The sequence below is a fragment of the Muntiacus reevesi genome, chromosome 11, assembly GCF_963930625.1.
Source record: "Muntiacus reevesi chromosome 11, mMunRee1.1, whole genome shotgun sequence".
Classification (NCBI taxonomy): Eukaryota; Metazoa; Chordata; class Mammalia; order Artiodactyla; family Cervidae; genus Muntiacus; species Muntiacus reevesi.
The window spans coordinates 11,203,509-11,218,217 of NC_089259.1; the positions used below are offsets into that span (position 1 = coordinate 11,203,509).

The 14,709-nt window shown below is 39.0% G+C and overlaps 1 protein-coding gene across 7 annotated transcripts in view; it reads left to right on the top strand.

The window, feature by feature from the left end:
* The window catches only part of DGKH (diacylglycerol kinase eta), a 207,351-nt gene that overhangs the window by 119,601 nt on the left and 73,041 nt on the right, over nucleotides 1-14,709 (top strand). For all 7 annotated transcript variants that reach the window (XR_010658504.1, XM_065901947.1, XM_065901946.1 and 4 more), the window contains 2 exons: nucleotides 7,950-8,054; nucleotides 8,332-8,464. Coding sequence is in view for 6 of the 7 variants with exons in the window: in XM_065901947.1 (XP_065758019.1) it covers nucleotides 7,950-8,054; nucleotides 8,332-8,464 (238 nt within the window). In the remaining variant the exon portion in view is untranslated. The remainder of the gene's footprint in view (nucleotides 1-7,949; nucleotides 8,055-8,331; nucleotides 8,465-14,709) is intronic.

Here is a 14,709-nt window from a genome sequence, read left to right on the forward strand (position 1 = left end):
AGGAAGGCGTGGCAACCTGCTCCAGTGTTCTTGCCTGGAGAATCCCCATGGACAAAAGAGCTTCGGGGGCTGCAGTCCGTGGGGTCACACAGACTCAGACGTGACTGAAGCCACGAAGGAGCAGCAGCGTGGGCGAAGGGAGTGGGAGGTCAGACGCCTGTGTCCAGGTGGGTGTGGCCTGCAAGCTGAGATTTAAGACTCCCACATCCCTGGCTTTCTCATTTCCTTAAAGAGTTTTGCTTGGGGTTCCCAAATGCTTGGTACATTTTTTTTAATCCAGACTCAGAATAACTGTGACGAACCCCCACATCCTCATTGCCTCGCTCTTACTGCCATCTAGATGTTGCCACACTTGATTTATCTATCACAGATCTTTCTCACTGTTGTATTGACCCCTCATTCTTTAGTAGGCATCCCTCAAAATTTAGTTGCCAGATTTTAACTCTGCCCCTTTTCCATCTTTCTTCTCAAACAGAACCTGGGTGTGCAGAAGCTGTGAAAGAGAAAGAGATACTGAGTTGACCATAGTTACTTAGTTCAGTGTTTTACAGTGAAGGAATAAATTTTTTTTTTAATTTGCTGTAACACTTTTTAAACCCCTCATATAGAAAGTAGGGGGCTTCCCTAGTAGCTCAGCTGGTAAAGAATCTGCCTGTAATGCAGGAGACCCTGGTTCAATTCCTGGGTTGAGAAAATCCCCTGGAGAAGGATAAGCTACCCACTCCAGTCTTCATGGGTTTCCCTGGTGGCTCAGACAGTACAGAATCCGCCTGCAATGCAGGAGACCTGGGTTCAGTCCCTGGGTTGGGAAGATCCCCTGGAGGAGGGCATGGCAACCTGCTCTAGTACTCTTACCTGGAGAATCCCATGGACAGAGGAGCCTGGCGGGCTGTGGTCCACAAGGTCACAGAGTCGGACACGGCTGAAGCCACTTAGCATAGCATAGCGGCGCATCCAACACCTCAGAAAAATTACTTTTTAGATCAGTATTTGTCATCTTAGAAAACCAGTGGGGCTGAAGCAACTATGATAAAAGAGGAAGGCACTGACCTTAGAAGGCAAAGGTGTCAGAGTTTGTGTAGGATTTGCAAACTCAATGCCTCTAGGGACCAACAGGGTACAGAGTGGTCAGCTGAAGAAAATAGGTTTAAGCTTCTTGTATTATGATGAGCAAGGAACCTGTCTAATATGATAGATATTAACTTGTTGTTTCACAACACAGCTCTTCAGTGGTCAACAGAATGGCCAAACAAAAACCTCGAAGATCACCATTTGGTAACTAATGTATCACGTGGGGTGCTGAAGGTGGTGGGCTGTTACATATGGGTGAGTGAGTAATCATCACTCAGTCATGTCTGACTCTTTGCAAGCTCATGGACGCTAGCCTGCCAGGCTCATCTGTCCATGAAATTGTCCAGGTAAGAATACTGGAGTGGGTTGCCATTTCCTTCTCCATGTTACACATGGGTCCTATACAAAGAAATACTACTAGGGGCAGAACTCTGGAAACTTGGGAGCACAGGAGTATGGGGAAAGGGGTATGGCTCTTTCCCCATAAAGAGCCATAAGGTTTAAGATCATTTTCTTTACATTATTTAGACCAGATCCTTCCTTAACTAATGGGAAACTTGGTTGCTTCTATTATCCTTCATGGTTGATTAATGGAGGTGCACCAGAATTACCTGTATAGCTTTGTCAATATACAGTAATATCTGAAATTATTTATGCCCCCCCCAATAAGATTTTGATTCACCAAGTCTGATTTGGAGCATGTTTTGAAAAACTCTTGGCTTGATTCAAGTATGGACACATCATTAAAGACCTGTGCCTTTGGATGTAGTGGTCCGTGTTTACTCTTTGAAGTATGGGAGTATCTCTGCTCTCAAAATACCCACACAGGATGCTTAGCTATGTTGCAGTTTGGCACATTTAAATTGTCAAAGTGAGTTATTTCATTCCATAAAAGGAGAATGGAAAAAAAGAGAACATACATAATTTAAGAGATGGATGTAGATTTTATGAGGAAGGATGGAAGAGGAATATTAAGACTGAGCTTTTGGCCACTTCATGTATAGCAAACCTAGTGTTATAAAGACATATATCTTTAACTGGTTCAGCTTTAACAAAGTCAAAGTGTAGTCCCTAAATTATAACAAATACAGACAACAAACATTGTTATAGCGCAACTAGACTTTCTGTTTGTCTTGCTTTCCAAGAAGGGCTTCTCACTGCGTACGAACTTTTATTTCAGTCAAGGCAATTCAGGATTAATCACTAAAGATATAACAGTGAGTACTTGCCAGAGGGCAGACATATCTGTGTAGTAGACCTTTCGATTAGAAATAATTTTCTAACAGAAAAAGTTGTTGGGCACTTAAAGTTACCAGAGAAGGTTGCAGAATTTCCGTCATTGCAGAATCAGAAATGTTAATTAAAAGAAGGAACCCTCTATGTTTTTATCCCTGCAACACACCACACAGAGACACACATTCTATCTTACACATATCCACCTGACATGTGTATTATACATATATATATACACATATATATATATGTGTGTGTGTATATGCATATATATATGTATATATATACACTGGAGAAGGAAATGGCAACCCACTCCAGTACTCTTGCCTGGAAAATTCTATGGATAGAGGAGCCTGGTGGGCTACAGTCCATGGAGTTGCAAAGAATCAGACACAGCTGAGCGACTTCATTGTCTTTCTTTCTATAGTTCCTTTTGGAGAAGGAAATGGCAACCCACTCTGGTGTTCTCGCCTGGAGAATCCCATGGAAGAGGCCTGGTGGGCTGCAGTCTGTGGGGTTGCAGAGAGTCGGACATGACTAAGCAAGTAACACACACACACATTTTCCACCACCTCCACCTCATTCCTTCTCTCTCTCACACCCATGCTCTCTCTCACATGCATGCTCACACACACACACACACTTTCTCTCACTCCCTCCTCTGCCCACCTCCCCCATCCCTGCAGTAGGAACCCTCTATCTTAATTAGTTGAGACACGATACCTACCAGAGACAGCATTCTGAACTCTTTCACTGGTGTACTGGGATCTCATGCTCTCTGGTAAGCCTTTCGCCACTATAATCCTGCTTTGGGTAAGGTTAGACACAGTGCAATTAAAGTGGGGGGGACCATTGTTTGCTGATTTGTTTGTTGATATTTCCTAATGTCTTCTAAGGAATAGGTCATTATCTTTAATTCTATTTTGGTGGTTTCCTAGTCAGTGACTATTTTGTTGGCAAAGTGCCTCCATTTTTGACCCAAGTTCCTATTGCTTTTGTCTGTGACCACACTTACACAGTGTAAGAGATGAGGGTTTGATTCTTGGGTCGGGAAGATTCCCTGGAGAAGGGCATGGCAAGCCACTCCTGTATTCTTGCTTGGAGAATCCCATGGACAGAGGAGCCCGGCAGGCTACAGTCCACGGGGTCACGAAGAATTGGACATGACTGAAGTGACTTAACATGCATGCACACTTTCACAAGATATGTGTATATTATAGAGGAAAGCTGTGAATATGTACCTCAGCTCATCTCTGGCTTCCTCACAGACACTGTGCTGAGGGCTTTGCTTGGATTGTCTCCCTAATCCAGACCACACTCTGCAGAGCTGTGAGGAGCTGTTATGGCCTCTCTTTGCAGATGCGAAACTGAGCCTCAGAGAGCCAGGAAGCGTTCCTAGACACACACCTAAGGAAGGATGCTGTTGGTATTCATTCTAAGTGTGACTTCAGGGTTCAGACACTGAATCACTCTGTTGTTACATTTGTGGTTTCCAGTTGGGGATTTACAATACAATATCTTTAGAAATGGCAACCCACTCCTATATTCTTGCCTGGGAAATCCCATGAACAGAAGAGCCTGGCGGGCTACAGTCCATGAAGTTGCAAAGAATCGGACATGACTGAGCGACTGAGCATGCATACATCTTTAGAACGTTGGCTCTCAAACTTGGCTGCACTTTGGAATCACTTGGGAGTTTAAAAAAATTACAATTGGTAGCTGGATCCTACCCTCTTATGTTCTGAGTTCATCAGTGTGGATAGTGGCCTTGACATTGGAATTTTTTAGTCTCCCAGGTGATTTTAAAACATGGCCAAGTTTGAAAAATCCTCCTTTGAAACAGTGCAAAGTTTTAAATTCCTGTTCTAATGTTAGTAAAAAAAAATTAAAGAATGTCTTTATGACTGAAATACTACATATTTGCTTTAGAAACCACAGACAAACCAAAACAAAATATTTAAATTATCTACAGTTCTTTCACTGAAAGATGACCAATACAGTTATTTGTTTTTTCTTGTTCATATATTCATATCTTTAACTATAATGTTACTCTTTGATATAATTTTATATATTAATGCCAGATTGTTTTATATCTGTTTTTTATGTTTACATGCTTTACTGGACTGAGAAATTCTTGATCCTTTTACAACATAATCATGGTATTGGATTAACCCTTATAGGCCAGTAACCATCAAAGTGAAAGAGTATCTCTGTTTCTGCAGAGTTTGTGTTTTAATCGAGGTAGCACTTAGAAAACGAATTTAGATATCTTTCCTTTTTTAAAAAAATTTTATTGGATTGTAGTTGATTTACAGTGTTGTGTTAGTTCAGGTATAAGCAAGGTGATCTTACATCTTGCTTACATCTGTATCTCTCTCTGTATATATATATATATATATATTCATTCTTTTTCATATTCTCTTCACACATAGGTTATCATAGGTTATCATAGAATTTTGAGTAGGGTTCCCTGTGCTGTTCGGTAGGTATCTGGTGGTTATGTATCTCATGCATAGTAGTGTTAGATGTCTTTCCTTTGTACTCCAGGGATCGAACCCGTGTCTCCTCATTGGCAGGTGAGTTCTTTACTGGTGAGCCGCCGGGGAAGCTGGGGATGCCTTAGAATAGGTAAGGTGCAAATCCCGCAATAAAGGGAAAAAGTCAACTAGTTCCGGAAACATCCCAGCTTTGGCCCCCAGTAGGGCTTCCTTGATGACTTAGTGGGTAAAGAATCCGCCTTCCAAAACAGGAGACACAGGTTCGATTCCTGGGTCAGGAAGATCCCCTGGAGAGGGAAATGGCAACCCACGCCAGTATTCTTGCCTGGGAAATCCCGTGGACAGGAGGAGCCTGGTGGGCTGCAGTCCATGGGGTCACAAAGAGTCAGACAAGACTGAGTGAGCACCCACAAACTTAGTCTTCCCTGGGAATGGCCCCTCTTCCATCCTTCCATCTCCCCACCCTACTCCCTTGTCTGTTGTAATAAAAAGTTTTCAGAGTAGAACTCAGTCATCCTCAGAGTTTGCTGCTTCTCAGATATTTTCCTAATAAAGATTTGGATGAAGGAGCTGCAGTTTAGTGGGGTTTGGTGACGATGCAACCAGAGCCCATCCGTCAGCAGCTGAGACTGTCAGGTCACATTCCTTTCCTCCTCTTCTCAGTGATGAGGAAGAATTTCAGCTAAAGGTGGGGAGAAGACTCGTGCTTTGGCGGATGGATGAGGGATTAACCCACCGGGGAAAGGGGCAACTGGGAGGTGTCACAGGTTTGCCTGGTGAACCGGTCTTGTCTTCCGTTCAGCCCAGCCAGTTCTGGGCTACTCCCTGAGGTATTTTTGGTCCTGCAGCCGCAAAACGAGATATCTCGGCATTTCATGATTTATGGAGGATTTCCTTTTTCTGGATCAACATCTTAACTTGATAATCAGTAGATTTCTTAATCACAAGGCTTGTAAATCACGATTATTTATAATTTCTGTATGGCTCAAAAAAAAATCTTATATTTTAAGAATATATTATGATCTTTACTGGTTTATTATTGTGCATCTTAGAATGCATTTTTTTTTTAAAAAAGGAGAATTTGAAAATGTTAACATTTTACTTTGTGAATGCATGAAGTACGTGCATGATTTATGTTGCTGAAATCCTTCAGCATTGAGGCATTTATGTAGTTGCAAAAACTGCAAGAAAAATTAGAAGCTATTTCTCCATCTTTCTTTAACCTCTTCACATAGAATTCACAATGGCTTTTAAAGAATATAAAGCCATTAAAGATAGTTAAAACCGTCAGATGTCTTGCTTTACTAAGAAATTAACAACAACAAAAACAAAATGAAAGAATAAGATAGCAAGCCTGGTTTATTTACCTATATAATATGTATCTCATTCATTCTAAGATCATAATGAAAGAGAAGGAATCCTTAAACTGACATTATATCATATAGCAGAAAAATTAAGTAAAGCATACAGGATATGATACTTATTTAAACACCAGATTTATTCAGTCAGTCCCATTGACACGCAGATATTTCTGGAGTGTTGTGCCAGTCACTGGAGCCAGGGGTGTTTTATCATTTAATGGTACCTCTCTGCTGCACTTGATGAGCTGTCCTGGAAAAACATTTTGAAGCAATAAAGCATCCATTTGGCTCGTAAGTAATGAGGGAGGCATTGCTCTTTGCATTAACTATTTATTGAGAAAGAGGAGTGACCAATTGCTAATAAGCTTTATCCAGAGAGCATAGTGGAAAACAGAAGAAAAGTGAGGTTCTGTTCAATTTCACATGCAATTAACAAATACTCAGTGGTGAATGGTTCCTGCTCCCCACCCATGTGACTTCTGGCCAGCTGTATTTAAGCACGAGAGCCCGTGCAGAGTTCTAAAGTCCCCTTGGTCTGCGGAAGGATTGTTAGCCTTAACTAATGATGGTTAAGAGGAGGCAATAGGCAATGACTGGTGAGTAACTACAACTGTGCTGAGCTCTGTAGCTTTGAGTAAAGGACTTATTTCCTAAGATGAAATGTAGTGATTGAGGCTTGCCAGTTTACTCCTTTGGAGAAATGCTCCGTGTTTGTTTGTTCGTTTTTAATATAATTATTACTTTTCCATAACTTGGGAAATCTGCTGTCTAATGCAATATGTAGATTATCACTCAATCAAATGGCTTTTAACCTGAGAAAAATTTTTGTTTGCTCTATAAATAAATGTATAATTTATTATTCGGAATTAGTTTCCAGGTAGTAATGTAACATTTTGTTTTTCTTTCACAAATAAATTAGTGGTCCCTTCTTTCTGTAAATGCTTAGGGTGTAACAACTTTAAGATTACAACCAGAGTATTGTATTCACACATAAATCGTGGCTGCTTTCAAATCATTTCAGAATTTTATACCTCGATGAATCCTACTTTTGGTACTAACAGAGCATGAAATTTTTATTCCTCTTGCTTTAAGATTCTTGGTGTAATGAATTTGCCTTCTTTAGTAACATGAGAAAAAAAGATGAAAGTCATAATTATTTTCTTCTCTTAAAGCCAACTAAAGGACTTGCATGCTAATTCCTCTTCCCTGCTCTCACTAAAAAGTAGTACAGTGGAGTTCCACACAATAGGAAGAAAAGTTCATCACATAAATCATATTACAATAGGCCATGGGAAGGATGTGTAAAACCCAACATTACTTAAAACAGAATAGTCTTGAAATTGTAATGAACCCATTATGAAATCATTTAATATTACATTCCTTTAATATTCTAATTTAAAAAATTTTCATATTGAAAAATGTATTCTAAGCTTACTGTGAATTATTTTGAAGTATATTTTAAATTAAGTTTCAAGATATATTCCATGAAATAAGAATACTCTGCTCATTTGAGTTCACATGCTTGGGTAAAGGGCTGAAAACCCTGATGAGTGAATAGCAATAAGATAAAAAACCGGAAAAGATTTGTCTGAATGTGTCTTTCCTAGAAACATTCTGTACCACAGTGAGAACTAAATCCATTTACATTATAGGGAATCATACTTTCTTCATCAAGGAAGTAAGGACTCAAAGGTTAGAAATAGAATCACCTTGCAAGATGTTAGGTCTTGTAATAACCTCTCTTTGTTGCCTGTTAGCAATCATTAGGTTGAATTCTCCCTTTCAGATAATCACTCCATTTAGAAGACTAATGCTGTGTGCTGAGAATAGGAAAGAGATGGAGGATTGGATCAGCTCACTGAAGTCTGTACAGACCAGAGAACCTTACGAGGTAAAGTAGCATCTCTCTTGTCCTCTTGTGCTCTTAGAGAATAAATGTGAACCATAATGCTACAGCTATACTCTGTGGGGAAAAAAAAAAGTATGTGTAGATTCATTCAGCAACCTGTTTAAACCTGATATAGTTTTGTTCTGGTTTTTTTTTTAGCTAAAGCCAAGTGTTTTAGTTTTAAAAATAATGGATTTGAAATTTCGATCATCACCTGGTACCTTCTGCATGTAGTCATGTTCTCCTGTCTGGCACACCTACACTGTCGTCTCGTTTCCAGGTGGCCCAGTTTAACGTGGAACATTTCTCAGGGATGCATAACTGGTACGCGTGCTCCCACGCCCGACCCACTTTCTGCAACGTGTGCCGAGAAAGCCTCTCTGGAGTCACCTCCCACGGCCTGTCCTGCGAAGGTACAGTAGCATCCAGGGTGGGTCCTCCCTCGACACTGTCCTTAGAGTAAACATGTGGCCGCCGGTACCTCTGCGAACAGAGGATCAGCGTCGCAGCAAGGCATTGCCCTTGGGTGGAAGCAGTGAGTGGGAGCCTCGCAGGGGACCAGGGTGTTGTCCTTATGCTGTGGCTTCAAGCGGAGCTCTGCCCGGATACGAACGACTTAGAACGTAGTTGAGCTCAGGAAAAGATAACATAAAATCATCTGAAGGAGGAAATGTCAACCCACTCCAGTATTCTTGCCTGAAAAATCCCATGGACAGAGGAGCCTGGTGGGCTCTGGTCCAAAGAGCCGCAAAGAGTAGGACACGGCTGAGCGAGTGAGCATACACTCGTAAATCAAAATATGGCATTTCCCTCCTCAGGAACTAGCATCTACTGGTAAAGAAAATTCTGTAGACTGTGTATATCGTTCTCATCTCCCAGCATTCTTTTTCTGTTCTGTTTGATTATAGAGGACAAAACTTTCTGGTGGACGGTATACACTCTTTTGGCAGAATTTCTGATGGTTACTTACACTACATCATTTTAAATGTTTTATTTCATTTATGTTTAATATAAATGGGGCTTCCCTGGTGGCTCAGATGCTAAAGAACTTGCCTGCAAGGCAGGAGCCTTGGGTTTGATCCCTGGATCAGGAAGATCCTCTGGAGAAGGGAATGGAAACCCACTCCTGTATTCTTGCCTGGAGAATCCCAGGGACAGAAGTTGGCTGTCTACAGTCCATGGGGTTGCAAAGAGTTGGACATGAATGAGTGACTAACTCACACACACCTTTTAAATTTCTTTAAAGTTTTCTAAAAATAAGGTCTATGCTGTTGTTCTTATCACATGATTTGTGGGTTATTTTTAAATTTAAGAGAAGTGACCACTTAATGTCACCAGGAGAAAACTCATACCTCTTGATTTATTTAATTGCTCAGCGGTTCCATCACTGTGTACTTCTTTTTAAACTACATATAATACTACTATTAGCTTTTTTCTCTTAATACAAAAAATTCTTAGATAATTTTGTAATATAACTGTATTACAATTAAATAATAAATTAGAAATAGAGTCACAGTTTTAACTCATTTTGAATTATAAAATCCAAGATACATCAGTATTTCAGCTATTTAACATGACCCAGCTTAGTGCATAAGAATAGGGTTCTATAGTTAAACTCTGTGGGTTCAGATTCCAGTTTCAATACTACAAACTATGACCAGGACTGGTTTAACCCTTTTAGATTTTTGCTTCCTCCTCTCTAAAATGGGGATAATAGTCATTTATACTATAAAAATGAAATAAGAGAATGCATACATACAATGATGCTATTTTTCTAGTCAGATAAATTGTAGACATTTTTGGTGAGTTGTATAAGAAATTCATCAAGCAATTACAGATTGCTTGATGCATTAACTGCCTGATGCATTAAAATTCATGAAAATGAGAACTTGGAGGAGGAGACATAAACATTTTTTTTAGATTTAACAAATGATTGAAAACAAAGACATAATTAGTCTTTCTGACTTTAGTGATTATATGGAGTTATTCTGAAGGTCTTTGTACAATTACCTTGGTGGTGGTTTAGTCGCTAAGTCATGTCCAACTCTTGTGACCCCATGGGCTGTAGTCTGCCAGTCTCCTCTGTCCGTGGGATTCTCCAGGCAAGGATATTGGAGTGGGTTGCCATTTCGTTCTCCAGAGAATCTTCCCAACCCAGGGATTGAATCCAGGTCTCCTGCATTGCAGGCAGATTCTTTACCAACTGAGCTATGAGGGAAGCCCCCCCTACAGTTACCTTATAGTCTATTATTCTTCAAACGGCTAAAAAAAAAATCAAATCTAATAGTATCTTAGATACTGTTAGAACTGATCTGTGGTACCCTTCTGATCTGAGAGTTATGCATTATTAAATATATTTATGGAGAAGGAAATGGCAACCCACTCCAGTATTCTTGCCTGGAAAAATCCATGGACAGAGGAGTCTGGCGGGCTGAAGTCCACGGGATTACATGACTGATCGTGTGTGCACGAGGGTGGAGGGAGATGGGTTGGTAGCAAGAAACTGGTAGAACTAAAAAATAAAAAAATATATTTAATTGTAAAGGAGTTGAACTTAACAGTGAGATGTTTTTAACAGTGAATGTTTTTCTAAGCATTTTAAAAGAAAAATGAAAATTACATTAGCTGGTGAGGATAAAAAACTTCCAAGTCTTTAAAAAGATGTGTTACATTATTCTATTGATAATTAAGTTTCTGATTTTTAAAGGCTCAATTTTAGCATTCTTAAATTATCTTTTAGAGGAATATATGTTAATATTCAATTTTTTTGTTGATAAAAGTTTTAAATCTTGCCCATTAGTATATTTAGAACTGCAGCAGAAGATTTTAGAAATCCCAAGGGTTTTATCAGTACCCAAAAAGGTTGCCTTTTATTTTGTGTTGTTTCATTGTTTAGTTGCTAAGTCATGTCTGACTCTTTTGTGACCCCTTGGACTGTAGCCCACCAGGCTCCTCTGTCCATGGGATTCTCCAGGCAAGAATACTGGAGCGGGTTGCCATTCCCTTCTCCAGGGGATCTTCCTGACCCAAGGATCAAACCCACCTCTCCTGCATTTTCAGGGGGATTCTCTACAATGAACCACCAGGGAAGCCTTTTTATTCTGTGAGACTGTAGTTATTTAGGATATGTTTATTGTAAACAAACTTAAACTTTAAAAATCCCCTTGAAATCTGCATAAACTGCTTGTTTAGCGAAACTGAAGGTTACAACACAAAAAATTTTTAAAGTTATAACAGAGGTGCAAATACAGGAACAATTCATTCAATAATGACAATGAATAATGTTATAGTAGAATCCAGCTTCCAGGGTGCAACGCCAACACTATATTTACTTAGTCTTTCTGCCCCTTTTTCACAGTAAAAGGAGTCTGTACTGATTTGTTTTCTAGGCTTGTGCTGAACAATAACTAAATGATCATTTTAAAGCCTTGCATATACAAAGTATATGAATGAAAAACCGAAGGCAGAAAATACATTTCACAGATAATTCCCTAAATCAGTTGAGAATGTTAATTATAATTTCAGAGCATAGTTGTGCTTCACACGTATTTAAACATCCCTCTAAGAATAAAAAGTTAGATGGTAATTCTTTTTAATCAGCAGCATAAAATATCTCTATACGGGTATTTATGAATTTTTGTCTTAACCACTGTTGAACACTTAAAACTTGTTAAAGACTATATTGCAACAAAGAATCATAATTTTATTATAAGCCAGTATATTTTTTAAGTTCTGTGGTTTAAAATAGTGGCTATTACAGGTCAGGAAAAAAATGCTTTATTTCAGAATCACTTGTTTGGAGAAAATCGTCACCTACCAAATTAAGGTGCCTATTCCTCATGTCCATTCCTTAGTGACCATAATTTCAGTCCAGTTTGTTTTATTTTAATCATTATGTATTATATTAAACACCTTTGTGATTCTCCATGCTCATTGCATGAAGAACTTTATTATTACAAAAGTGATTTTTATTTTTCATGAACTGTTTAATTTCTAATGGCAAAATCTTCAAAAAGCCATGAAATTAGACCCTGTTGCCCTCTTTATATTACTTCCTTCTTTGGCTCAGAAAAGTTATTGACTATCAACACATATTTGTACTTAGAAAACAGCTTGCTTTTTTAAAACTAAAACTAGAACCATTCTTTTGAGAAATAAAATAACAGATTGAGCCAGTTAAATAATTTAAAATACTAACTAATGTAAAAGTCACTTGCCTTGTAGCAAAAGGGAGCAGATATCATGCTGAAGTAACTTTTCAAACGAAGCTTACTTCTTGCATTGCTGTTTCTTTACATTACTGAGTCTCAGCAATAAAGTTAAGTGGAAAATTTGTTTTCTGTATGAAGTCTGTTCTTGAGTCACGAAGTCATTTATAACAAAAATATTATGATTTCCAGTAAAGAATTTGTCAGTGTACATGAAAGAGCAGGTAAATGTAACATTGCCAGTGTCTATATACTCATATCGCTTTTACGGAAAAACGGCTCAATTTAGGTGGCTATTTATATACTGGCTATTTATGATACCTGAAGCATTCTGAACATTTGGCTATATAGGCATCTTGTTTATTCTACTTGACCTGTTTGTTTTCATGTTAAATTAAGACAATTTAAAGAGAAGGGCGTGTAACCTGTTATTTCAAATTTGTTAATGGTTTACTGGTAGACATTCAAAAACCATGCTAAAAGGAGTCACCTTTTCATTTTGAATTTGCAGCAGATACCTTATTATGTTTCTACCAAAATGATCTCTACTTTTAAATATTTCTCTGAAAAGTCAGAGACTCTTTATAACATCAATATTCATTAGTGATTGGCTAAATGTATGTTAATGCTTGTCCTTGGTGGGCTTCCCTGGTGGCTCAATGGTAAAGAATCTACCTCCAGTGCAGGAGACACGGGTTCCATCCCTGGGTCAGGAGGACCCCCTGGAGGAGGACATGGCAATCCACTCCAGTATTCTTGCCTGGAGAATCCCGTGGACAGAGGAGCCTGGTGGGCTACAGTCCATGGGGGTGCAAAGAGTCCAACAGGACTGAGCAACTGATGAACAACAGTGCGTGTCCTTATAGGGATGGATAAGCTTAGTAGTAGTTAAGTTCTGATTTTCATAAGCAAGGCTTAATTTTTCAAATAATCTGTGGCTTATTTGTTTTTTTCACGTATGTGCTGCTTCTGTCTTGCTGTTTGCTCTTATTTCTCTTCTGTAGGTATCTTTCTGATAATATGGCTGGGGAGCTTTAGTGATGCATGTAGTGGGAGTGTCACTTCATTATTCCTTTCTTCTGCATTATCATGTAGTTATCCCAACAGGATACTTTTAAAATCTTTTTTAAAAAAAACATTATTTGTTTTCAATTGAAGGATATAGGACTTCCCTGTAGAACAAATGGTAAAGAATTTACCTGTGATTCAGGAGACCAGGTTCAATCTCTATGTTGGGAAGTTCCTCTAGAGAAGGGAATGGCAACCCACTCTAGTATTCTTGCCTGGAGAATTCCATGGATAGAGGAGCCTGGTCGGTTGCAGTCCATGGGGTTGCAAAGAATCGGACGCGACTGAGCGACTAACACACACGCAATTGCTTTACAGTATTATATTGGTTTCTGCCGAACATCAGTATGAATCAGCCATAGATTTACCTAAGTCACCTCCCTCGAACCTCCCTCCCCATCCCACCCCTCTCAGTTGTTACCGAGTTCTGGTTTGAGTTTGCTGAGTCATACAGCAAATTCCCAAGGACTGTCTCTTTTACATGTGGTGATGTATGTTCCGTGTTACTGTCTCCTTGCATGCCACCCTCTCCTTACCCCCTGCCCCGTGTACATAAGTCTGTTCTTTATTTCTGTGTCTCCATAGCTGCCTACAGATTATTTCATCAGTACCATCTTTCAAGATTCCATATTTTTGCGTTAGTATGCAATAGTCGTTTTTCTCTTTTTTACTTACTCACTTCCAACAAGATACCTTTTAAAAAATATTTATTTGGCTATACTGGGTCTTAGTTGTGACATGTGAGATCTAGTTCCTTGATCAGGGATCGAACCTGGGGACCCTGCATTGGGAGCACAGAGTCTTGGCCACTGGACCATCAGGGAAGTCCCAACAGGACACTTTTAAAAGATAGTGCCATCTTTGTGACCCTCGTCGATGTATTTCCCATGACGCCTGGATATTTTCTTGACGTACTTGGACTTTCAAATTCCCCTGAATTATCTTGTTCTTTATCTTTCTGATATTTTCAAACTTTTTATTTAAGTGTAATATACGAACAGAAAAAAGAAAACATCAGAAGGGTACATAGTTTGTTGAATTTTCAAAAATTAAATGCTTTTATGTAATCAGCACCCAGACTTAGAAATTGGATGTCACCAGAACTCCTGTATTACTGAATTTTATCTTCTTATGTGTGTGTGTGTGTGCGCGCGCACATTATCTCCTTTCTCAATAATTAATTCTTTTAGTATTTATTTCCTTTCTTCTCTTAGGAGTAAGTGAAACCTCTTTAAGTAGCAGTCTGTAGCTTGATCAAAATGCTTCATAAGCACATAATCATATTTGCTTTTTAGAATATCGACTGTTATTGAAAAGTAAGAAACTTTTAAAAATATTGTCTTTCTTCTACTCATGCCCCCCACTCCTTTGAAATGTCATGC